Raw genomic sequence first — 26,609 nt, forward strand, 5'->3', positions numbered from 1 at the left:
ACATTTTCCATCATCACAGGGATCCCTCATATTGCCCTTTTATAGCCATACCTGCTTCCCTCACTGCTCCCCCCACACCTTTCTTAACTGTTGGCAACTGCTAATCTGTTTTCTATTTTAAATGAATTCGTACAGTATGTAAGCTTTTGGGATTGACTTTTTTCCTTTAGCACAATCCTCCAGGTTGTTGTGTGTATCAGCAGTTTGTTCCCCTAGAACGTTAAGTAGAATGATATGGATGCACGCAGTTTGTTTGTTCTACTCATGAAGGAACACCTAGGTTGTTTCTAGTTCTCAGCAATTACAGATAAAGCTGTTATAAACATTGGTGAACAGGCTTTTTTGTGAACATAAATCTTAATTTCTCTGAGCAAATGCCTAGGAGTGCGATTGTTGGGTCGGATTGCTAATTGCATATTGATTTCTTTTTTTTAATTTTATTATGTTATATTATGTTGATCACCATACATTACATCGTTAGTTTTTTTTAATAATTTTTATTGTTATGTTAATCACCATACATTACATCATTAGTTTTTGATGTAGTGTTCCATGATTCATTGTTTGCCTATAACACCCAGTGCTCCATTCAACACGTGCCCTCTTTAATACCCATCACCAGGCTAACCCATCTCCCGGCCCCCCTCTCCTCTAGAACCCTCAGTTTGTTTCTCAGAGTCCATAGTCTCTCACGGTTCATCTCCCCCTCCGATTTCCTGCCCTTCATTTTTCCTTTCCTGCTATCTTCTTCTTCTTCTTCTTTTTTTTTTTTAACATATAATGTATTATTTGTTTCAGAGGTACAGATCTGTGATTCAACAGTCTTGCACAATTCACAGCACTCACCATAGCACATACCCTCCCCAATGTCTATCACCCAGACACCCCATCCCTCCCATCCCCCACCACTCCAGCAACCCTCAGTTTGTTTCCTGAGATTAAGAATTCCTCATATCAGTGAGATCATATGATACATGTCTTTCTCTGATTGACTTATTTCACTCACCATAACACCCTGCATGTTGATTTCTAAAGAAATTAGAAATTGTTTTCCAGAGTGTGGCATCTCACATTCCCCTTGGCAGTGTATGAGTGATCCAGTTTTTCTAAATCCCCCACAGTATTTGCTGTTTTTATTTTTTTATCTTACATTCCGATAGGTATGTAGTGATATCTCACTATGGTCTTAATTTGCATTTTCCTAGTAGCTAATGATGCCAAACATCTTTTCATATGCTTATTTGCCATCTATATATCATCTTCAGTGAAATGTCTCTTTAAGTCTTTTAACCGTTTTCTAATTGGATTGTTTTTTACTGTAGGGTTTTGAGATTTTTAAATATATTCAAGATATTAGTCCTTTGTTAGATATGTGGTTTGCAAATATTTTCTGACAGTCCACAACTTGTCCTCTCATTCTCTTAAAAGAGTCTTTTGTACACCAAAGTTTTTAATTTTGATAAAGTCCAATGGATGAGTTTTTCCTTTTATGGATCATACTCTTGGTGTCAAGTCTAGGAATTCTTCACCTAGCCCTAAATCCTCAAAATTTCCCAATTTTTTTTCTAAAAGTTTTATTTTTTTAAGTTTTACACTTAAGTCTGTGATTCATTTTGAGTTAATTTTTTAATACAGTGTGAGATTTAGGTCAAAGTTCATTTTTTTGGTCTATGTATATCTAATTGTCCCAGCACCATTTGTTGAGTTACTTTTGTACTTTTGTCAAAAATCAAGTGAACATATTTCTGTAAGTACATTTCTAGGTTCTCTGTTCTGTTCCATGGGTCTATGTGTCTACCCTACTGCCAATGCCACACAGTCTTAATTTCTGTAGCTATAGAATAATTTTGAAATCGAGTAGACTTATTCCTCCCAATTTAGTCTTCTTTTTTTCAAAATTGTTTTTTTTTATTCTAGTTCTTTTGCCATTAGAATAATCTTGTTTACATCTACAAAAAAATCTTGCTGGTATTTTGACAGAAATTGTGTTAAGGCTACTTATCAGTTTGGGGGGAATTAATAACTTTATTATGCTTAATCTTCTAATACATGAACATGGCATGTGTCTTCATTTATTTAGATTTTTTATTTCTTTTATTCACATTGTGTAGTTTTTAGCATACAAGGCCTGTAGTATTTTGTTAGATTTACACCTAAGTATTTCAGGGTCTTTTTTTTTTTTTTTTGAACAATTGTAAGTGGTATTGTATTTTAAATTTTAGTTTCCCAGCAAAATTGTTTGTAACAGACAATTTACAGAATGATAATCCAAATGGCCAACATATTTTAGAATGCTCAAATTCACTACTATTCAAGAAGATATAAATTGGAGTAACAAGATATCATTTAATTCCCATCAGCTGGCTAAAATACAAGAGTGAAACACCTATTCTACTTGAGAATATCACCTACAAAATATAGATATAATATCTTTCAGTAAGTCCAAAACAACTAACTTTTCTTCCCAGGTTGGAATAGATTCTGATTCTTTGTATAAGAGTGAGTTGAATTAATTGATTTACATGTAAGGACCATGTTGTGTTAAAAATACATTTTAACACAGGAATAGTTTCTGGCAGCAAAATGGTAGAGTTGAATTTGTATAAGTTTGGTGCCTCTGTGACCTGAAACTATGGATCGTGGCTCTAAACTGAACACCAAGGCACTTCAAGGCAGTGCAATAAACTCACAGGTAACATGGATATTTTCAAGAGAAATACAGGGATATTTGATATCTGTTGGCTATCTTGCAACCTACTAACTTGAAGTAGTTTTCATTTCAACATTAGATCTCATTACTACATTTCTTTCAATGTCATGATACCCTTATGAAACTAGATTTTTAGCAGTTGTTAAAATGTGGAACAGGAAATGAGAGTGATGTGATCCAAATAGGATTTCGAGGCTTGAGAAGTTGTGCAGTGCCCAACAGGCATACACATTCCATTATCAATGGAATATATAATTATACTGGAATATAATGATTAAAGAGTAAAATTTTAAAAGATTTGTTTTTTCAATTTGTTTTATTAGTTTTTCAAAGGACTTGTTCAGTTGTTTGGACCTAACCACTTAATAAACGGAATGGAAAGTTATTTCTTTCAGCCTAGGTCCACTGTAAATTACTGAGCCACTAAAGTCACTGTGAGTGCATCATTTGCTACAGGACCCATACACTATCTAAGGTCAAACCTCTGCAGAGAGGAGGCAGTGGTTGCAACTACTATGAAAATGGCTACATGGGCCTGTGACAGATGACCATCACAATCAACTCTTTCCTCCTTTTGTAAATTTGTAAAATAATAATAATAATAATCCCAAAAGTGCTACCACTGATTTTACTCCTATTTACCCCGAGGAGTTAATTGATATTCCATCCACTGCCTCCATTACAACCTGCAGGGATGAAAGAATACAAAACAATTACAAATCGATTAGTGTTATACTGGGTTTTCAGGAGCCATAAATCTGAGAGGGGCCTTGCTAGGAGACACAATAAATTTGACAAGTTTCTTAATATTCAGAAGCCAGGCATCAGATCTATTCAGAATTTGCACATTTTAGTGTTGATTACTTCCTTTGTGTGTTTTATAATGGGATTTGTTAAATACAAAGGCCACATGTCTACTTTATTATATCATTATTAAATAAATCATATTAGGATCATTTGTCCCATCACATTAGGCATTCTTATTCTGGAGACTGTCAGGGTTGCTAGCATAGTAAAACATTTTCCAGAGAGACTCTGCAATCCAATTTCAAAATGCAAAACTTCCCTGGCATGTCCAAGAGAAATTCTTGATGGTATGCTTGCATAAAATCTCCATTCCCTCTCAAGAAAATGCCAATAAACTCATCTAAGTCTGCTTGATGCAATAATTATCATACCACCAAAAGCAATGCGAGTGTTACACAGGGATTTTGTGGGTGCCTATTACAGACAGTGGGTAAAAAAAAATGCCAAAAAGCTTTGGTGTTTAAAACACTTTGGCATCTCTTTTGTCAAACACAAGAGGCGTTAATATTGTCTTGGTAATTAGGCCTCCAAGTATTCATTAGTGCTAAGCAAAAATGACCTCATAAAACTAACAGTTATATATTTCACTTGCTTAGTCCTCCCTTATCAGATTCTGAGAAAAGGGTAGGTTTTTCTTAACATTTGTTCTTAGCTCAGGCTTCCATTTCCACCTCATCAATTCTTAAGCTTCAACGTCCACCATACTCCCAGAGGAGCCTACCTGGATATAGTTTTCACTATCCACAGCCAGAATCTAGGCATACCATTATAGGGCAGAGCTTCTCCTACTTTGTTGCTACCCCTGTTGTTCCAAAGTACCTTCACCCAGAAAGGTAAATTCCATGATTACCCACCTATGCTCTCACTTGGAATGGGAAAGATAAATGGAGGAAGGCAGCTGGTCAGCTTCAGTTTGGGCCAGAGGATGGCAGGAGAGGGTCACTGCAGTGGAGATGGCAGACCCTTAAAAAGTCCCATTTGGGACAAGGCCATCAGTGACAATTCTTGGGGATTTAGAAATTCAATAGCAAGAGGCTAAATTGGAGGCCCAGGATTGGGAGCTGAAGCATGCTTAACTCAAAGAGAGAATGAAGAAGATTGGAGTCTAGCCAGTCCTACTTAGACAATGGGAATGGCAGAAAATGGAAGGAGCCAAGCAAGAAGGAAGGAACAAGTCAGAAATCATAGCACAGGCCATTGGGCCGCAAGGAACAGGTCAGATGGATGCTAAAAAGCCACTGAGCTTGGCAGGCAACAAATTGGTTTTGGAGCCATAGGTTATAGCTTCCATTTATAGATAGGGTAGGTTTACTATCCCATGTTCCTCTGCCACAGTAGACTCTCATCAGAATCTTCACCAACAGGCCGGCTGACTTAAAAGAGTTGTCACTGAAAGTCAAGAAATTTGAGTTCTTGAAACCTTTTTCCATTCTCTTATTTACTGTGGTCAAGCCATAGTTACTGATTTCTTCTTCCCTAAAGTTCAACTTCGAGTTTACAAAATGGGGGCCCTAATATTTAATGGTAATACCAACTGTCCTTCTCCCTGCCATTCAAATGAGCAAATGGACATGGAGCTATTGGCCCAAGCAAGAAAGATGTTGGATCAGATCCCAAATAAAAGTGAGGAATGGGAGAAAAATATGGAACTACAATCAAGTACCAACACTGTTTTATTTATCAGATTATGTCAACTGCCTTATCATTGCTAGGATAATAGATAGAAAGTTGCATGAGGGCTTAAGGAAATTTATAGATTCTTTAAAGCATATCTGCAGGGAAAGTCTTTAAGGAAGTGATTAACATTAATGAGAAATGGGAAACTTCAGCACCATTCCTCCTATAGATGTTAATAGATCTGTAAGACACCTCACTAGCTATTCCAAAGAGTGTACTCTAATGTACCTTAAGTGCTGTGGAGGACAGAAGGCTGTCAGTATTATGGCTTTATTGGGTGTCCATTTTACAGAATCAACCTTAGAAAGCTTTGCCACTTCTGAAATAATACTTCCTCCATTACAAAGAGAATGAATGGCCTGGTCGTTGTGACCTGCTATGAAACCCACTTATATAAGCATCTTACTAGCAACCTTGAGGCACCTTGGTCAGAGTGAAAATAGTACGGAATGAAATAATTCCATCAATACTGGAACTGCCACCATAGCTGTTAATTCCAGAACAATCTTATTGAAATGAAATGCATGACAGTGAAGCCTGTCTAAGTTATGACTATAGGATTTTATCTGATTTAGGGGAGGAAATTATGAGACTGACATTTTTTGAGACCTTATCATATGTCTGTATATAACTTAATTCTCACAATTCTCTCCCTATGAAGTGGGCATCCTTCTCCCTATTTTGCTGATGAGGGAAAAGAGGCTCAGGGAAGGCTTATAACTGGCCTGAGGATGCTTAACTATTAAGTTGCAGATTTGGTATTTGAATCTGATGCTTTTCTTAAAGTGAACTGTAAAAACAAAACTTTTGACAGTTCCCCATTCACTAATCAAACCCAGGTTCCCATGTGACATGTGTCTAAAGCTTCACTTTAGGTGACCTAAATCTTAGCCCCACATGTAGCAGAATGCCAGGACCTTTCCCCATTTTCGCCCCCCAGATCACCTCAGTCACCTTCAAGGTGAAGTGTGCATGCCCATTTGTATATTTCATGGGATGGGATAAATCATTTTGCTCTTGAGGATGATTTGCCAAGCCAAGATTTGGAAGTTCTCATTTACATTCCATGAGCAACCAGACATTTCATTCTGAGGAAAGTTTAAATATGTGACAATTTTTATTTTCAAAAGGGCAATTTGGAAGTGAAGATAATAGCCCTTTCTCCTAAAATGAGATTGCCAGTTCTGTCCATTCTCATGAGGTAGTGATTTCAGGTGGTGATTGGACCAAAGGGATGGTGAATCAGATGGGGGATATGAGCTTGGTCAAATCAAGAGAAGCAGATTCAGGGAGATGACTTATTGTTCCTAGCAGTTAGTTCAAGAACTCCCTGAAGGAAGAGACACATCTTCCTCAATGAGAAGATGCCTGGGTAAATCCATCTGGGGGTAGAATCTGAATGAATGAGGATAGAACTCTCAAGCCTGAGGCTTGGGGTAAGGTTTGCTTTTTTTCTCCAAAGAGGGAGGAAACAGTCAGGGAGAGGAAGACAGGGAAAAGAGTGTAGAGCAGATGAAATGAGCAAAGGTCTCTTAACATATGGAGTGATTCCACTTCAACAACCACCCTCATTTCTAATCAGGTTACCAATGTCATAAAACACGTGAGAAAAATGGAATTTTAAATAAAATTTCATGAACAGCCTGGGCATATTGTCTGGAATAATGGAATGGTATTATAGGAAAAAGATTGGGGGTCACAGAGGCAGAGTTCCACAAGAAAGGAAATTTCTGAGCACTTTCATCAATTGGTGCTGGGCAGGGGGTGGCTCTAGAACCCACAGGCCATGGAACAGTTTGGGTCAAGCTCAACCAGATACCTGAGGCAGCTGACACCTGCACTTAGGAACTTTGAAATTCTGTGCTCTTGCTGTTTCTCCTTCCATTTGCCTCTCTTAGGACCCCAGGACTTGTGCCACCCCACAATGATATCTTGGGTTAACTCTCAACAACTCTCTAAAGAGGAGGAAGCAAAGACAGATGTAGAAATGGAAGCAGGTAGGATATCTGGATGTTTCTTAAAAAAAATCCATGATTCTCCAGCTGAGAGGAGATGAAAATCTGCATTAGCATTGCTTTAATGCTCAAATGAACAAATTAAGAGGCCTTTTGAGTGGAAATAAATGATTGGATTACTATTTATAGTCAATCAATTAAGGAGCAAATGATAGCACTCAAATGAGGTTTCCCTGCTTGGTGAAATATAAATAGTGACCCCTCATGATGCTCATTTTTATTAAGGATCTTTCTAGCAACTTTGATGTTCACTTCAAAAGGAAACTCATTTTTAAAATAAATGACTCCTGCCCATTCCATCAAACCTTCACTCTCCCTTTGTGGTTAAACTCAATTATCCTGGAGAGTGAAGCCTTAGTTGGTTTGAAGTTGTCCAGTTCATCCATATGTCAGAATGTTAAGGGGTGCCCAGGAAGACAGTGTCTAAATCTATTTTATGATCTTTCTGAAATCCATTTAAGTGAAACCAGTGGCCACTCAAATTAATAGTTACTAAGTATTTGCCAGGTTCTCTATTAAATATTTTATATACCCGATCTCATTCAATTCTCATAAGAACCTTAGAATGAAGGTAGTATTATTCTCATTTTGCAGATGAGGAAACTGAAGGTCTTACCCCAGTTCTTCCTTCCTTCCTTCCTTCCTTCCTTCCTTCCTTCCTTCCTTCCTTCCTTCCTTCCTTCCTTCCTTCCTTCTTTTCTGTAACTATTTATAGAGTGCCTACAATGTGTCACCCATTATTCTAGTTGCTGAAGATACAGCAGTGAACAAAACTGAAAAATAAAGCAAGATTAAGGATAGGAAACATTAGGGGGGGTTGGAATTTTAAATAGGATTGATTGGGAAGCCCTCATTGAGTCAAGAAACAGGTTAATGAGGGCTCAAGTTCTTTGCCACTCCTCCTATTAAAAAAGGGGGTCAGTTTATACCTTCCCCTAGAATCTGGGCTATTTGGTGTATTCTTTAACCAACAGTGTTTGACAGAGGCTATGCTTCAAAAGGACTGTTAGCTTCCACTTTGGTCTCCTGGAGCTGAGAACTGCATGAAAGGATTTTTACTACTTTGAGAGTGCTGTGCTGTGCGGGAGCCACAGCCGTGCACTGGGAGAAGCATGCGAAGAGAGGGAAAGAGTCCCAACCATCCCCTCCCTGTTTCCATCTCCAACTCAAGTCATCCAGCGGGGGCCCCAGACACTGGGGCGCACAAACAAGCTTTCCTCTCTGTGTCCTGGCTGAGGTCCTGACCCACAGAATCATAAGATATGACAATAGTCAACTGTTGTTATTTAAGCCATTAATTTTGGAGGCAGTTTATTACATAGTGATAGATAGCAAACAGAAGGTGACTTTTGAGTAAAGATACAAAGAGGGTTAGGGAGTGAGCTATTTTAGGAAGAGCATTCTAGGTAGAGGGAATGCCACTTTCAAAGGCCCTAAATGGGCCTGGAAGGCTCAACAAACAGCTAGGAAGCCAGTGTGGCTGGAGCAGGTTGAGTGAAGGGGAGAGTAGAATAGAGGAGGCTGGAGAGATAAAGTGGGAGTCAGATCATGAGCGACTTTGTGGGCCACTGGAATGATAATGCTTAACTATTATTCTTTAAGGATCTGTAAGCCAACAGTACATATATACTGTTGAACAAAACCAATCAGACACTGCCCTCATTAAATCTAAAGAACCCAGCGGTTAAGTGACATAGTCAGATATGGGTCAGGGCTGCCTGTCTCAACCAAAGGTGATGCCCTTAATCACTGCACCATGCCTGCTGAAATCACAGATTGATAAATTTCTCCATGACATCTCATTTCTCAACAAAGGTTCAGTATCTTGTGTTTTTGTTTGTTCGTTTTTTGCTTTTTTTTTTTTTTTGTTTAGGACAAATAAGGAACTACTTGCTTTTGTTACTCGAGTTGAGAATTAATAGTGAATGATATACAGGAAAAATGAAAAAAAAACAGAGGAAAAATATTTATCAGCTAGAGTTCAACTATTTTTTTTTTTTTTACCACCTATGAGGCTTCGTGTTAAACCAATGCTATGACTGCTCAAGGTGAAGATCTGCTCTGAGTGAGATGAACTGAAAAGAGATGCCCTAGGGCTGAGCACCAATTCTATCTTGAAATCTCTGTGTGAGCTTGAAACAGTCATTAGCCTCTCTGTGTCTCCAATATCTCACCAGTACAATGAAGGGTACTTTCTAAATGTATTTTATGAAACATTAATTGATAAGATACTCTATTAAAAAAAAGTGTGCCTGTTTGTATGTGTATTATATGTGTGTGAGGGAGGGAGTGGGGGACTTGTGCCAAATAAGCTGGAAAGTTCTGCATATTATATCCCCTTCTTGAAGAACCACAATATTAATTAACTAATTTGTTAATTAGTATTAGCCCTGCTAAGTCCTGTAATGTACTTGGTGACTGCTGATAACTTAAACACCAATGGTCTTTGTTGACCTCAATGATGCATTTTATGTCTGCCAAGCCAGGATATATACTATCTCATGGTTGTGAGCTGAGGTTAAGTCATTTATCATATATTAGCATATCCAGTCTATAGTTGATGCTTACTGTCTGGTCAGTTTCAGTGTCTTGTCTCATCCCTTCTCTTTTTCTAGGTCTTTGTTTCTTGAATAATAAATCAGAGTAAATAATACACGTTTTGAACACTGTAAATGACAGATGAGTTTACTGTCCCATGCTTCCAGCTTATAAAGACTCAACCTTCCCATCTGTGTGGTTTTGGGGGAGGAAGAGTATCAGGGATAGAGATTAGCCCATTACCTCATTTGGGCCAAGAGTTGCAACCTCTGTCTTCAAACTTTCTTTCCAGAGCAACTAAAGAGAGATAGTATGATGACATGCATGTTCTAACTCTTTTTTCTCAGGAATTAACACATTAGTAGTCAGGCACATGACCTGACGCAGGTAACCAGAAAAGCAAAAAGTTGACATCTGAACAATATTAAACAAGAACTAGATAACCACTCCTTGAAATAAAAGCTTTGATAAGTATAATTTCATTGCTTTCAGTGGGAAAGCTCGGGTAATAACAAAAATATCAACTTCCCCCCCCTTACGTTAGATATACCTTATTTTTCCCCTTGGCCAAGTGACAATGGGCCTAGGCTTATAGTCTTTTTGATATTACAATTAAACTTGTACCTGTCAAGGCAGGAAAAAAGGCACACACACACACACACACACACACACACACACACACACACACGTGACTAGACCTACCCCACTGAGATTCCTATGGGGAAGGAGGTAAGGCAGGAAAGAATATATACCACAAAATAGTTTCTTTTAGGAAATAAAAGTCTTTTCCACCCAGGACATGACCACAGAATCTCCTCCAGATACAGTAATATATACTTCTCCAAGAAATTCCAGGTTGTTTGTTGCATGTGTCCTTAATTATGATAAAACAGTCAGTATTGGACTCTCTTGCACAATGAAATTTTCCTCTTTAAATCAGACAAGTAATAAAGTATCATGATAAATGTGGTTTAGCAACTGCCTTAATAACTGAGATAACATGAACCACAGTTGCCACATTCACGTGGCCTTCATTTGATGCAGCTGACCTAAAGTATACTCTTTTGAAGTACCGGTCCTGATAAGCCTGTCCAATGCTCATTGTGTTCAATTGGAGTTATAATAAATTTGGTTGTTATTCCTCTAAACCTTCCATTTATTTCTGGAGATGTCTCATTGTAATTTAGCTCAAGTTAATGATAACCCAAAATGCAATATTACCAGTTATTATTTTTCACTTTAAAATACTGCCTAAGTGGCTAATGTTCTCTGGTATAAAGTCCTGGGCCTGCTAATGAGGAGATTATGATGGCAGAACAAAGAGGCCCCAGGAAAAAGTGTCTCTGGCTCTCCGATCAGATCATTTTTACCTCCCAAACTTTACCTGTCTCGGAAAGGCAAAGAATCTACAGGAAATTGGTTGCTAACATCAAGGAAGAAATAGCACTCTCCTACATTGCTTATGGCATATGCTTTTTGGAGGAAAATTTAGCAATATGTAACAAAAGCTTTAAATATGTATGTGTTCTTCAACCAAACAGTTTAAGACTTAGGAATGTATCTCAAGAAATGTTCATCACAACAGTTTTTGTTAACAGAAGTAAAAAAGAAACAACTGACATGTCTAATAATATGGGTTTAATTAATTATGGCACACCTAATATTATTTCCAGCAAATACTTACATGGTGTGCCAGACTCTTGGAGTATTACAAGTTTTAATTTATTTCATCTCCAGAACAACCCTATGAGGCAGTGGTATCATCCCTGTTTTACAGATCAGTAAACTAAATCACAGGGATATAAATAATTTGCCCCAAGTCACATGGCTGCTAAATGGCTTACTTGGCATTTGGACCCAGCAGTTGGGCGCCACAGTCTACATTCTTTTGTTGTGTTTTGTTTTGATTAAAGTATGGCTGACACACAATGCTATATTAGTTTTGCATGTACAATGTAGTGATTCAGTATCTCTATATGTTCTGCAGTGCTCACCACAGGTGTAGTTACCATTCTTCGCCATGAAGTGTTATTACAGTATCATTCACTATATATATCCCCTATGCTGCAACTTCCATCTCCATGACTTACACTATTTATGCTGCCTCGGACTAATGTTCTGTCAGCACGATGGTGTTAGAGATAAATATTATTTCACAGAAAAATTTTTCAAAATACGTGAGTGTATGAAAAAAGCAGGTTACAAAATAGGTCAAACAGTGTGACCCCATTTTTATAGAAAAAAGGGAAGAATGTATTTATAGGCAGAAAGAAATCTAAAGATCTTTCAAGATATATCCAACTATATGAACAATGGTTATTTTGGGGTGGCATCGCTGGTGCTTCCAAAATGTTGTTGTGGTTTATTTTTTAGTTCCAATCGTTGTTACAAAGATGTGACAAATGTTACAGTGTTAAGCCTCCTTAGAAATCACAGAAATGGAAATGTAAATATGAGAGATAACATTATAATTAAATTAGAGTATATATATATTTTGAATCATGAAACCTAGTATTAGCCACACTGTGGTGGAAACGGTACACTCGTGCATTGCCGATGACAGTATAAATTGTTACCACCCTCTACAGAAGGTAGCCAGCACTATAAATCAGGTCAAGAGCAATGAAAACATTCATTTTCTGTTACTCGGTGGCTCTACTTTTAGAAATGATCCTCTGTTCATGATTCAAAAGAAGAAAACTGCCTCATGCATTTAGTAAGAAATATATGTGAAATACTTAGTTTGGGCATCCACTGGTAGAACCCTGAGAAGCCGGGCCAGCTACCAGCATTCCTATTTGTACAGCTTTTCCTCAGGCTGGTAAGGGAAGAGGATGACCAGAAAATACTGAAGAACTCTGAGGTTGTTTAGCAAAGGCCTCCTGTCAGCATCCTGGGTGTCACTAAAGCCAAGATGTGCACCAAGAAAAAGTATAAAATAGCCCTAAATCCAAGAACACCAGTGGTCATGGAAGGGCAGGCCTCTGGAGCCCACGGCTCTGTGTGGGCACCAGTATTGTCTTCAGGGACTGGTTTCCGGCTTCCACCACCAGGGCCTGTGAGAAGTGGCCCCAGGCCTCGTCTTTGGCAACTCATAAGCATTGGTGCAGAAAGGGCCTCTTCCCTCTGGAAACTGAAAATATCATGCTTTTCTCTCTCGTATAAATGATACTGGGAACAAGCCCTTTTCCTCTTTCTGTGCTACACATTACTGGGAAGAAACAAAAGTGATTTAGTTAATCACGTTAGAGAATACTTACATCGGGAAGATGAGAACATGACCCAACATAATCGCTTATTTATGAAGACTAATGGCTAGCTTATTAAGGGTTGTTTTAGGTCCCTCACCTGACTGTGGCCACCAATCATAAGCTCACACAGTCGCCCCGACCCTAACCTGTTTCCTGCCTTGAAAGACCTGCCGTATCTCACCCAGCCCAGACCCTAAAACCTTTTAAATATCCTCGGAGATACCACTAAGAAGACTCTCCGGGTGGCCTTCTCTCTCACTGCAGTAAGGCGAATACAATTTGCTTTCTTGACCAGTAGGGTTTCTGGTGGTCTTTTGCAGAGGGAACAGGTGACTGACTCCTCTTAGGTTCAGGAACAGGAGAAGACATTGGAAGCGAGAGGGATTGATGAGGTGACGGAAGTTATATTGCTGAGGCAGAGGCAAACCCTAGAACCCCGCGAAGGCCAGCCGTATCACTAGGAAGGCAGGAAGAGGAGGTGAACTGTGAGGAAGAAGTGCTGAAGACTCTGAGCACAGAGAAGTTGCATCCACTCAGTGACGATTGGAACCAAATGGTGCCCGGAGGGGAAGAGGCACCCTGAGCTGATCTGGCACCAGCAGCTTCAGGGCTGCCAGGCTTGGGGGTGGCCAGGGAGGATATGTGAATTCTACTGGGCTTGTGACAGGGAAGGGAGGGGCTTGGTAGGCTAGGGTTTCAGAGAGTCCATGTGTTGGGGCTCAGTGTGGAGCTCTGGGGATGCTGTCAATCGTACTGTTGTTCAGGGGATGACCTCTGGCACCAGACAGCCTGCATTCAGAACCTGACCCTGCCACTCACTAACTGTGTGACTTCAGGGAAGCCACTCAAGAAGTGTTAGCCTTCATTTATTATCACTTTATTATCATTATCCCATTTGTGGAATTCTTCCACCTACTAGAAGGGGAAAAATTGGGGGGGAGGGGTGCTTAGTCAAAGATACTCATTATGGTATTACGTAGACTAGTAAAAATGGTAGAAATAAGCAATAGGGTGCTGGTAAGTTTGTGATGTTTGCCAATTTTCATGGTGTAAAGACTCCCCCCATGGCCAATTTTAAGCTGTGAATTTGAACCCAGAGTAGAGAAGAGATGTGCACAAAGGGTTCCCACAAGCTGGTACCAGCCAGCTCAAACACACCCCTGGGAAGAGGCTTAAATATGTGCCAAAGCACAATGGTCAGTAGAATGTCCCTTGATAATCTAATGGAATGCTATGAAAATTAGAATTATGAAGACTAGATACGACCTATAAAATGCTTATGATAATACAACACAATCAATATTCAAAATTATGTCTATAATGAGATGGTAACTTACAGGTTTCCTTGATTCTAAGATACAGTTTTCAGTTTTGCCAATTTTCTGTGCTCAGATGCATTTTACAACCTACATTTAATGTTCCTTAACTTTTTTTGTTCTGAAAAGTGGTTAATAAATCAATGATGCCCCTCATAAGCAATGCTCCTCTAGAATCAACATTAAATGCAGACAAGTTGATGACAAAATCAGGATGGGGACAGGAAGAGAATACAGCAAAGTGAGAACAGTTTGATTTGTTGTGAAGCAATGCTGTAAGTGAATTTTTTCTTTCATTTGGATGCCTGTTAATGTTATACACACAATACATCATAACAGAACTTTAGAGTCTACGTATGTGGGCAAGGAAGAGAAAAAGGCTTTCTTTCCTTCCTTCCCCTTCCCTCCTGCCTGTCTGCCTGACTTCCTTTCTTCCTCCCTTCCTCTTTCTTTTTTCTTTTTCTTTCTTTCTTTCTTTCTTTCTTTCTTTCTTTCTTTCTTTCTTTCTTTCTTTCTTTCTTTCTTTCTTTCTTTCTTTCTTTCTTATTTCGTTCTTTCTTTCTTCTTTCTTTCTCTTTCTTTCTTTCTTTCTTCTTTCTTTCTCTTTCTTTCTTTTCTTTCTTCTTTCTCTTTCTTTCTTTTTCTTTCTTTCTTTCTTTCTTTCTTTCTTTCTTTCTTTCTTTCTTTCTTTCTTTCTTTCTTTCTTTCTTCTTTCTTTCTTATTTCTTTCTCTATCTCCCCTCCCTCCCTCCCTTCCTCCCTTCATTCCTTCCTCCCTCCTCCCTCCCTCCTCCCTCCCTCCTCTGCTTTTGTCTTCAACAAAAGTAGCTTATCTATAACAACTGATTATGTGCTAGTAAAAGCACTATGTGGAAAGTGCTCAGCATGTGTGTGTGTGTTTGTGTGGTGTTCACATATATTTAGATATTTAATAAAAGACCTCCATCACTTCTCAGCTTGGTTTACACTCTATCCAGCAATGATAAACCATACTGAGACATATATTTAGAGCTAGACCTTTAAGGAAAGCTAGAGAAAACCAGTTCAGACTGGTTAAAAAATAAGCAAGACTCCATAATGAAGGGCTAGACCTGTCTGAGTCCAGTGAGTGATATTTTTTTATACTAACAGCCCAGTTGGCTCCCTTCAGCATAGCTGGGGCACTGAAAGGGGGCTTGGGGGGACAATCATGACCTCTTTCTCTTTTAGGCAAGGAGAGAACATTGTTCATAATTTCTCAGAATTGAAAGGGAAAAGAAAAAATCATAGTCACAATTTTTCCCTGCTTTCCCAGTGAATATTTTTTCAAAACAAGAGCTTCAGATCCAATCTGCCTCCCAAAAGGATAACTGTAAGCTAGAATTTCTTTTCAATTCTCCAAATCCCCTCTCCTTAAACACCCACACTCAGATTTCACAGTTTTTAGGAGAAACACATTTGGAGTGTCTGTATCTGGAAAGTCAAGTACCCTTTTCAAATAGAGCTTATACCCTACTATTTTATTTGAAAACCCAAGTCTCCAGTTTGTGGATTATTTGGGTTTTAGGATTTTCTGCTCCCTTGCTTTGTTTCTCCTCCCAGGTCTGGTGAAGGGAAAGATAGGGAAAGAAAAGTAACTTACTGTAGCTATGGCCCAGCATATCAGGAATCTCACAGCTTGGTGGAAAAGGAGGCTAAGGCTTATGGTTGTAATCAGGCTGAGGTCATTTTGCATGTATCGGACGTTTCAATCCTCTCCTGCTCCCAGCATTTCTGCAGAAAAACAGGAGCTGGTTTTGAGGAACATTTGCACCCACTCATTCTAGAACCTAATTCTGACTTCCGCTGGCTTGTCCAGGTCACTAAGGATGCCAGGAAAGAGGGATTCTGTCAGAGTCCAGGAATTCCAATTTCTCACTTTGCAAGGAGAGGTGGAAATAAAAATGGACCACTCGACAGGCTAAACTGGATACACGAGAGACTTGAAAAAACTCCTATCATAAATGTAATATCCTGAGCCCAGAATGAGTCCATCCATGGGGACAGAAATTGAATCAGAAATCCTCCTTTGTGTAAATGCCCTTCATGTTGATCTTTTCTTTCCAGCCAGTGCTGTTTTGGTATAAAATAGAATCTCTCAATTTTAAGAAATTGTAGCACTTAAAGGACCTTGAACTGGCTAAGACTCAGCCAACGCTGTCGGCAAAAATGGCTTTAATCAAAATGGTCCAGAGGGATGTTTGCTGAACAGCTTCATCATAAGCAGGATGGGGAATGGCTCCCTCTGATCAGCTGTTGAAAGGCCTGGGAAAAACAGAATTGATTTCCTTCTGCTGTCAAGGATGATTTTGCCTTGTTTTTTATCTGCTGCACCATGAATTCAATGACATACTTTCCTGCAGTGCAACCAGATTGTGCATGAATACTGAATGAGTCCCGTGGAAAGAAACTCAAGTCCCAAACTAGTCCAGTTAGAAAGAAAGTCTACCTCCATCCTTCCCAAAGCAATTTGCTTATACAAGGGAAATCCTAAGTTCTCTGTATCTTATATATACTAGAAAAAGACATTCTGAATATTTCATAGCCCTAATGACTGGGCAGAATAAATTGTTATTATGTTATATTTTTTAGGTGTACACTGGCATGAGTGTGTTGCTTTTGATCAAGCATCTATAAACCTTGAGCTTGTCCAGGCTTGTGTTCATACATTAGTGCTGTGAGAAGTACCCACAACGAGTTGCCCATGGAATTTTCCAGTGCTTATGGATTCCCTAGTGTTAGGTGAGATAACACTTACTTCAATGATCCTCTTTTGAATATTTATCATCAGAAGGCAAGCTCAGGGATTGGGTTTGGAGACCTCTAAAATCACTTTGCTACACAGGTAAAAATAGAGAAACACTACTTGTGGGTGTCTCTCTCAGAGTTGTGGAAAGATATGAAGAAAATTCAAGTGCCAGGTTCCCTTCGTCTGACAAACCATGAGACATGACCATCTATAAATGAGGGGATATGCTTGTGTGGAATATATATGTTAAAACTAATAGTTACTTTCGTAGACAGGATAGCTGATGGGTCTGCACTGAAAAGGAAAGATTCAAGCTTTTTCTTATGATGAGTTTTTGAGGAGCCCTGATGCGAATTATGCCCAGAGAGGAATGGTTACCAAACCACCGTGATGATAACCTGTCTCGTCAGGGAGCAGAGGATAAAATCCTGCTGTCAGCAAGTGGTCATGGGACAGTAGAAAGGACACACAGGGCTCACAAGGACTATCTAAGAAGCCTCTCTCCATAGTCTTACCTGTTCACTTCCTCCTGCCCCTCCTCCCTGGATGACCAGTCTTGCTGATCTGAGACTTTACCTGGCAGCAGGGGCAATCCATTTGGCTACTGCTAATGGGTGGTGGGGAGAGCAAGTTCTCCTCCTCCTTTATTTTGAGTTGGACTGTGAATAATTTTTTGTGTGTCCTTTTATTTATTTATTTTTATTTTTTGCATTTTTTATTTTTATTTTTTTATCATGTTAATCACCATACATTACATCATTAGTTTTTTAAAATAATTTTTATTGTTATGTTAATCACCATATATTACATCATTAGTTTTTGATGTGCTCCATGATTCATTGTTTGTGCATAACACCCAGTGCTCCACGCAGAATGTGCCCTCTTTAATACCCATCACCAGGCTAATCCATCCCCCCACCCCCCTCCCCTCTAGAATCCTCAGTTTGTTTTTCAGAGTCCATCGTCTCTCATGGTCCATCTCCCCCCTCCGACTTACTCCACTTCATTCTTCCCCTCCTGCTATCTTCTTCTTCTTTTTTTTTCTTAACATATATTGCATTATTTGTTTCAGAAGTACAGATCCGTGATTCATCAGTCTTGTACAATTCACAGCGCTCACCATAGTTCGTACCCTCCCCAATGTCTATCACCCAGCCACCCAATCGCTCCCACCCCCCACCACTCCAGCAACACTCAGTTTGTTTCCTGAGATTAAGAATTCCTCATATCAGTGAGGTCATATGATACATGTATTTCTCTGATTGACTTATTTCACTCAGCATAACACCCTCCAGTTCCATCCACGTCGTTGCAAATGGCAAGATCTCATTCCTTTTGATGGCTGCATAATATTCCGTTGTGTATATATACCACTTCTTCTTTATCCATTCATCTGTCGATGGATATCTTGGCTCTTTCCACAGTTTGGCTATTGTGGACATTGCTGCTATAAACATTGGGGTCCACGTACCCCTTCGGGTCCCTACATTTGTATCTTTGTGGTAAATACCCAGTAGTGCAATTGCTGGATCGTATGGTAGCTCTATTTTCAACTGTTTGAGGAACCTCCATACTGTTTTCCAGAGGGGTTGCACCAGCTTGCATTCCCACCAACAGTGTAGGAGGGTTCCCCTTTCTCCACATCCCCGCCAACATCTCTCGTTTCCGGACTTGTTAATTTTAGCCATTCTGACGGGTGTGAGGTGGTATCTCATTGAGGTTTTGATTTGGATTTCCCTGATGCCAAGCGATGTTGAGCACTTTTTCAAGTGTCTGTTGGCCATTTGGATGTCTTCTTTGGAAAAATGTCTGTTTATGGCTTCTGCCCATTTTTTGATTGGATTATTTGTTCTTTGGATGTTGAGTTTGCTAAGTTCTTTATAGATTTTGGATACTAGCCCTTTATCTGATATGTCATTTGCAAATGTTTTCTCCCATTCTGTTGGTTGTCTTTTGGTTTTGTGGACTGTTTCTTTTGCTGTGCAAAAGCTTTTTATCTTGATGAAATCCCAATAGTTCATTTTTGCCCTGGCTTCCCTTGCCTTTGGCAATGTTTCTAGGAAGAAGTTGCTGTGGCTGAGGTTGAAGAGGTTGCTGCATGTGTTCTCCTTTAGGATTTTGATGGACTCTTGTCTCACGTTTAGGTCTTTCAACCATTTGGAGTCTATTTTTGTGTGTGGTGTAAAGAAATGGTCCAGTTTCATTCTTCTGCATGTGGCTGTCCAATTTTCCCAACACCATTTGTTGAAGAGACTGTTTTTTTGCCATTGGACATTCTCGCCTGCTTTGTCAAAGATGAGTTGACCACAGAGTTGAGGGTCCATTTCTGGGCTCTCTATTCTGTTCCAATGATCTATGTGTCTGTTTTTGTGCCAGTACCATACTGTCTTGATGATGACAGCTTTGTAATAGAGCTGGAAGTCCAGAATTGTGATGCTGCCAGCTTTGCTTTTCTTTTTCAATATTCCTCTGGCTATTTGGAGTCTCTTCTGGTTCCATACAAATTTTAGGATTATTTGTTCTATTTCTTTGAAAAAGGTGGATGGTATTTTGATGGGGATTGCATTAAATGTGTAGATTGCTCTAGGTAGCATTGACATCTTCACAATGTTTGTTCTTCCAATCCATGAGCATGGAACGTTTTTCCATTTCTCTGTGTCTTCTTCAAATTCTTTCATGAGTATTTTATAGTTTTCTGAGTACAGATCCTTTGCCTCTTTGGTTAAATTTATTCCTAGGTATCTTATGGTTTTGGGTGCAATTGTAAATGGGATCGACTCCTTGATTTGTCTCTCTTCTGTCTTGTTGTTGGTGTATAGGAATGCCACTGATTTCTGTGCATTGATTTTATATCCTGCTACTTTCCTGAATTCCTGTATGAGTTCTAGCAGTTTTGGGGTGGAGTCTTTTAGGTTTTCCACATACAGTATCATATCATCTGCAAAGAGTGAGAGTTTGACTTCCTCTTTGCCGATTTGGATGCCTTTGATTTCTTTTTGTTGTCTGATTGCTGTGGCTAGGACTTCTAATACTATGTTGAATAGCAGTGGTGAGAGTGGACAACCCTGCTGTGTTCCTGACCTTAGGGGAAAAGCTCTCAGCTTTTCCCCATTGAGAATGATATTCCTTGTAGGTTTTTCACAGATGGCTTTTATGATATTGAGGTATGTACCCTCATCCCTATACTCTGAAGAGTTTTGATCAAGAAAGGATGCTGTACTTTGTCAGATGCTTTTTCTGCATCTATTGAGAGGATCATATGATTCTGTTCTTTCTTTTGTTAATGAATTGTATCACGTGATTGATTTGCGGATGTAACCAGCCTTGCAGCCCAGGATAAATCCCACTTGGTCATGATGAATAATCCTTTTAATGTACTGTTGGATCCTATTGGCTAGTATTTTGGTGAGAATTTTTGCATCCATGTTCATCAAGGATATTGGTCTGTAATTCTCCTTTTTGATGGGGTCTTTGTCTGGTTTGGGGATCAAGGTAATGGGCCTCATAAAATGAGTTTGGAAGTTTTCCTTCCATTTCTATTTTTTGGAACAGTTGCAGGAGAATAGGTATTAATTCTTCTTTAAATGTTTGGTAGAATTCCCCTGGGAAGCCATCTGGCCCTGGGCTTTTGTTTGTTGGGAGATTTTTGATGACTGCTTCAATTTCCTTAGTGGTTATAGGTCTGTTCAGGTTTTCTATTTCTTCCTGGTTCAATTTTGGTAGTTGATACATCTCTAGGAATGCACCCATTTCTTCCAGGTTATCTAATTTGCTGGCATAGAGTTGCTCATAATATGTTCTTAGAATTGCTTGTATTTCTTTGGTGTTGGTTGTGATCTCTCCTCTTTCATTCATGATTTTGTTGATTTGGGTCATTTCTCTTTTCTTTTTGATAAGTCTGGCCAGGGGTTTATCAATCTTGTTAATTCTTTCAAAGAACCAGCTCCTAGTTTCGTTGATCTGTTCTACTGTTCTTTTGGTTTCTGGTTCATTGATTTCTGCTCTGATCTTTATTATTTCTCTTCTCCTGCTGGGTTTAGGCTTTATTTGCTGTTTTTTCTCTAGCTCCTTTAGGTATAGGGTTAGGTTGTGTATTTGAGACCTTTCTTGTTTCTTGAGAAAGGCTTGTATTGCTATATACTTTCCTCTCAGGACTGCCTTTGCTGTATCCCAAAGATTTTGAACAGTTGTGTTTTCATTTTCATTGGTTTCCATGAATTTCTTAATTCTTCTTTAATTTCCTGGTTGACCCATTCATTCTTTAGTAGGATGCTCTTTAGCCTCCATGTATTTGAGTTCTTTCCAACTTTCCTCTTGTGATTGAGTTCTAGTTTCAAAGCATTGTGGTCTGACAATATGCAGGGAATCATCCCAATCTTTTGGTACCACTTGAGACCTGATTTGTGACCTAGGATGTGATCAATTCTGGAGAATGTTCCATGGGCACTAGGGAAGAATGTGTATTCTGTTGCTTTGGGATGGAATGTTCTGAATATGTTTGTAAAGTCCATTTGGTCCAGCGTTTCATTTAAAGTGTTTATTTCCTTGTTTATCTTTTGCTTAGATGATCTGTCCATTTCAGTTAGGGGGGTGTTAAAGTACCCCAGTATTATTGTATTGTTGTCAATGTGTTTCTTCGCTTTTGTTATTAATTGCCTTATATAATTGGCTGCTCCCACGTTAGGGGTATAGATATTTACAATTGTTAGATCTTCTTGTTGGATAGATCCTTTTAGTAGGATATAGTGTCCTTTTTCATCTCTTATTACAGTCTTTGTTTTAAAATCTAATTTGTCTGATATAAGGATTGCCACCCCAGCTTTCTTTTGGTGTCCATTAGCATGGTAAATGGTTTTCCACCCCTTCACTTTCAATCTGGGGGTGTCTTTGGGTCTAAAATGAGTCTCTTGCAGACAGCATATTGATGGGTCTTGTTTTTTAATCCAATCTGATAGCCTGTGTCTTTTGATTGGGGCATTGAGCCCATTTACATTCAGGGTAACTATTGAAAGGTATGAATTTAGTGCCATTGTATTGCCTGTAAGGTGACTGTGACTGTATATTGTCTGTGTTCCTTTCTGATCTATGCTGCTTTTAGGCTCTCTTTTTGCTTAGAGGACCTCTTTCAATATTTCTTGTAGGGCTGGTTTCGTGTTTGCAAATTCCTTTAGTTTTTGTTTGTCCTGGAAACTTTTTATCTCTCCTTCTATTTTCAATGATAGCCGAGCTGGATATAGTATTCTTGGCTGCATATTTTTCTCATTTAGTGCTCTCAAGGTATCATGCCAGTCCTTTCTGGTCTGCCAGGTCTCTGTGGATAGGTCTGTTGCCAATCTAATGTTTCTACCATTGTAGGTTACAGATCTATTCTCCCGAGCTGCTTTCAGGATTTTCTCTTTGTCTCTGAGACTTGTAAGTTTTACTATTAGATGTCGGGGTGTTGACCTATTTTTATTGATTTTGAGAGGGGTTCTCTGTGCCTCCTGGATTTTGATGCCTGTTTCCTTCCTCACATTAGGAGAGTTCTCTGCTATTATTTGCTCCAATATACCTTCTGCCCCTCTCTCTCTTTCTTCTTCTTCTGGGATCCCAATTATTCTAATGTTGTTTCATCTTATCATATCGCTTATCTCTCGAATTCTGCCCTCGTGATCCTGCAGTTGTTTCTCTCTCTTTTTCTCAGCCTCTTTATTTTCCATCATTTGGTCTTCTATATCACTGATTCTCTCTTCTGCCTCATTTATCCTAGCAGTTAGGGCCCCCATTTTTGATTGCACCTCATTAATAGCCTTTTTGATTTCAACTTGGTTAGATTTTAGTTCTTTTATTTCTCCAGAAAGGGTTTCTCTAATAACTTCCATGTTTTTTTCAAGCCCAGCTAGTATCTTTAAAGTCATGATTCTGTACTCTAGGTCTGACATCGTACTAATGTCCGTATTGAGTAGGTCCCTGGCAGACCGTAGTACCTCTTGTTCTTTTTGCTGAGGTGATTTTTTTCGTCTTGTCATTTTGTCCAGAGAGAACAGATGAATGAGACAACAGAATGCTAACAGGTTAACAACGTCTCCAGCAAAATACTCTATACAAATCAGAAAAGACCTGAAACCAGGGGACAAGAAAGGGAAAGAAAGAAGAGAAAAAAAGGGAAAAGAAAAAGACAGAAACAAAAACAGAACAAAACAAAAAAAAAACAGAATATGATCAAATATGATCAGGCTAGTGCATAGATCAGTGCCACACACTAGCTTTTGGGCATATTTTGGTCTGTTAGAAGAAAGTGCCTGCTAAAATTTTAAAGGAAGAAAGACTTATATATGTAGAAAATAAGAGTTGATACAATGAAGGGATGGCAGATGACTGTAAAGATGAAAATTAAAAGGAATTGATAAGATAAGAAGTTGTTTTTTAAAAAGAAAGATTTAAAAAGAAAAAAAAGAAAAAAAAAAGGAAGAGAATGTGATCAGGCAGGAGACTAGAACAAAGCCACACTAGTGATTTAGGGTATATTTTGATCTGTTAGAAGAAATTGTATCTCAAAATTTTTAAGAGAGAACAACTTATATATATATGCCAAAAATAAGGGTAACTACTATGAAGGGATAAAAATATGACTCTAAAAATGAAAAATAAAAAGTTTTTTTTTAAAAAAAGGGATTGGTAAGATGTTGTTTGAAAAAGGGAAAAAGAAAAATTGAAAAAAAAAAAACAGTTAAAAAAATTAACTTTGAAAAACTAATGAATTATGGTAAAAAAAGCCATGAATTCTATGTGCAGTATTCCCCTAGCGCTGGAGTTCTCCCTTTCTCCTTGATCGGTAAACTTGGTCTTGGCTTGCTGGCTGTTCGTGCTGATCTTCTGGGGTAGGGCCTGTTGCCGTGGTTCCCAAACATCTTTGCCAGAGGCGGAACTGCCCGCCCGCCCTTGGAGTCCGGGCTAAGCAAGCTGCTCAGGTTCGCTCTCAGGAGCTTTTGTTCCCTGCAAGCTCTCGTACAGCTTTGGAGGACCAGGGTGAAAATGGTGGCCTCCCAATCTCCGCCCGGAGGAGCTGAGAACTCGGGACCCCGGTCCTCAGTGTGCCCCCAGAGAAAAGCAGTCACTCCCATCTCCCCGGTCTCCGGCCGCACTCCGTGCTCACCCAGCCTGTGATTGAGCATTTCTATCTCTGGCACCCGACCCCGTGTGGAGTCTCCAAACCCAGCAGATCCCTGCAGTGCGTTCCCGGGCCGCTCCTCCCCGGGCAGGAAGGGGAGTCTCCCCAGCTCTGCTGCTTGTTGGGTCCTTGCTGGAGGAGCAGTGGCCCGACTGGGCCGCGGATCACAGTTTATGGCAACCCCGAGCTGAGAGCCCGCGCCTCGGCTCCGTCTCTGCAGCCGGCTTCCCCGCTCCGATCCCTGGGAGCTCTGCCACACTTAGGCACCCCCGGTCTTTCTGTGACCCCGAGGGTCCTGAGACCACACTGTCCCGCGAGGGTTCCACCCCCTGCTTAGCCACTGCAGCGACGTCCCTCAGCGGAGCCGATTTCTAAAAGTTCCGATTTTGTGCTCCGCGGCTCTAGCACTTGCCAGAAGCAGTCGACGGAGGCCCCTCCCCCGCCGTCTATCCTCCCGAATATCGCCTCGGATTCACTTCTCTGCATGTCCTACCTTCCAGAAAGTGGTCGCTTTTCTGTTCAGAGTGTTGTTACTATTCTTATCTTCAATCTCCTGTTGAGTTCGTAGGTGTTCAGAATGGTTTGATCCCCATTCAGCTGACTTCCTGAGACCAGACGAAATCCAGGTCTCCCACTCCTCCGCCATCTTGCTCCACCCCCACATCAGTAGTTTTTGATGTAGTATTCCATGATTCACTGTTTGCGTATAACACCCCAGTGCTCCATGCAGTACGTGCCCTCTTTAATACCCGTCACCAGGCTAACCTATCCCCCCACCCCCCTCCCCTCTAGAACCCTCAGTTCGTTTCTCCGAGTCCATAGTCTCTCATGGTTTGTCTCCCCCACCGATTTCCCCCCTTCATTCTTCCCCTCCTGTTATCTCTTCTCCTTTTTTTTTTTTAAAACATATAATGTATTATTTTGTTTCAGATGTACAGGTCTGTGATTCAACAGTCTTACACACAATTCACAGCGCTCACCATAGCCCACACCATCCCCAGTGTCTATCACCCAGCCACCCCATCCCTCCCACCCCTCACCCCTCCAGCAACCCTCAGTTTGCTTCCTGAGTTTAAGAATTCCTCGTATCAGTGAGGTCATATGATACATGTCTTTCTCTGATTGACTTATTTTGCTCAGCATAATACCCTCCCGTTCCATCCACGTTGCTGCATTTTTTAAAATTTATTATGTTATGTTAATCACCATACATTACATCATTAGTTTTTGATGTAGTGTTCCATGATTGTTTGCGTATAACACCCGGACCTCCATTCAATATGTGCCCTCTTTAATATCCATCACCAGGCTAACCCATGGATGGGTGTGTCCTATCTTATAAACAGCACTCTGTAGAAGGCAAATAATTACAATTGCATTATGAGATGAGCTTTGCCTATTTCCTCTTAGCTACATTTTTTTTTCTTTTTGCCAAATAGGCCAGAGATAAACCTTCAATTATTCTCAGAGCTAAACTACTCCTGGTCAGAGCCACAAAACACTTAAGATGAATTTGCATATTCATGATGCATTTACTCCAACAACAAAGCAGGAACCTTAAGCTTTGAATGACTTCGACTTATTCAATTTCTATATGTATGTAATGTTTTGTTTATTTTCACAGTATAAATGTGTTTTGTATACTGACCAGCCACCATGTAGATTTACAAGCAATTGTTGTGTTCTGATTGTGTTAACGTATTCAAATGTGAAAGGATTTTTCATGGGGCCTTCCTTTTGCCTTAGAATTACCTCAAGCTGAGAACACAGATATTAAGTTCCCCATATTTAAAGAGAAGAGTAAACTGGGCCAGACACCCCCTCTGAGGAGACAACCAAATCCCTAATCACTGTCTCTGATAGAAACTTAGAATTGGCAAAGAAGGAGGGGAAGTTTGCAAAGCACTGGAGTTGCTCTGATTGGCTTATAGGGAGGGTTGTGACTTGAGGTAAAGCTTCATTCTACAAGTTCAGTGGAGCAGAGTTTACTATAGGAGAGCTCTCCTTGAGACTGGCAGGGCTGGCAAGGAGAGACAGATATGACTGCTGGTTAGGCACTTGCTTATGCAGTGGGCTTGCTAATATTTCCTTGGTGCCTATTTGAGCAGTAGAATAAGAGAGTTGAAGGGGAGAGCAGGAGCATTAAGGACGTCCACCATTTGGTGTGTGGCTAAGATGGGGGGACTTTTCTGTTGGTCAAATGGCTATCTGGAAGGCAGACAGCATTGAACTATCTTGCATGTATCTCATTCTTGAGGGCTGACACCTGGAGGAGTCCCAGGAAATTATGGAGTAATTATCTAGAGGCAGGAGTGAAGGTACAGCTTAAAGAGAGCTGAGGTCCTCCACTCAGCGCTTTTGACCACCTGCTGGTATAT

The 26,609-nt window shown here is 39.8% G+C and overlaps 1 protein-coding gene across 8 annotated transcripts in view; it reads right to left on the minus strand.

Annotated features, from left to right (window-relative positions):
- The window catches only part of CPNE4 (copine 4), a 499,753-nt gene that overhangs the window by 189,132 nt on the left and 284,012 nt on the right, over positions 1-26,609 (minus strand). Inside the window, exon 1 of one of the 8 annotated variants that reach the window (XM_027586337.2) lies at positions 15,936-16,066. The exons of the other annotated variants lie outside the window; for them this stretch is intronic. Within the exon in view, the coding sequence (XP_027442138.1) occupies positions 15,936-16,028 (93 nt within the window). The 5' untranslated portion in view covers positions 16,029-16,066. Of the gene's footprint in view, positions 1-15,935; positions 16,067-26,609 lie in introns of those variants that run through there. 8 annotated transcript variants of the gene reach the window in all.

Source organism: Zalophus californianus, chromosome 1 (genome assembly GCF_009762305.2).
Source record: "Zalophus californianus isolate mZalCal1 chromosome 1, mZalCal1.pri.v2, whole genome shotgun sequence".
In the NCBI taxonomy this organism is placed as follows: Eukaryota; Metazoa; Chordata; class Mammalia; order Carnivora; family Otariidae; genus Zalophus; species Zalophus californianus.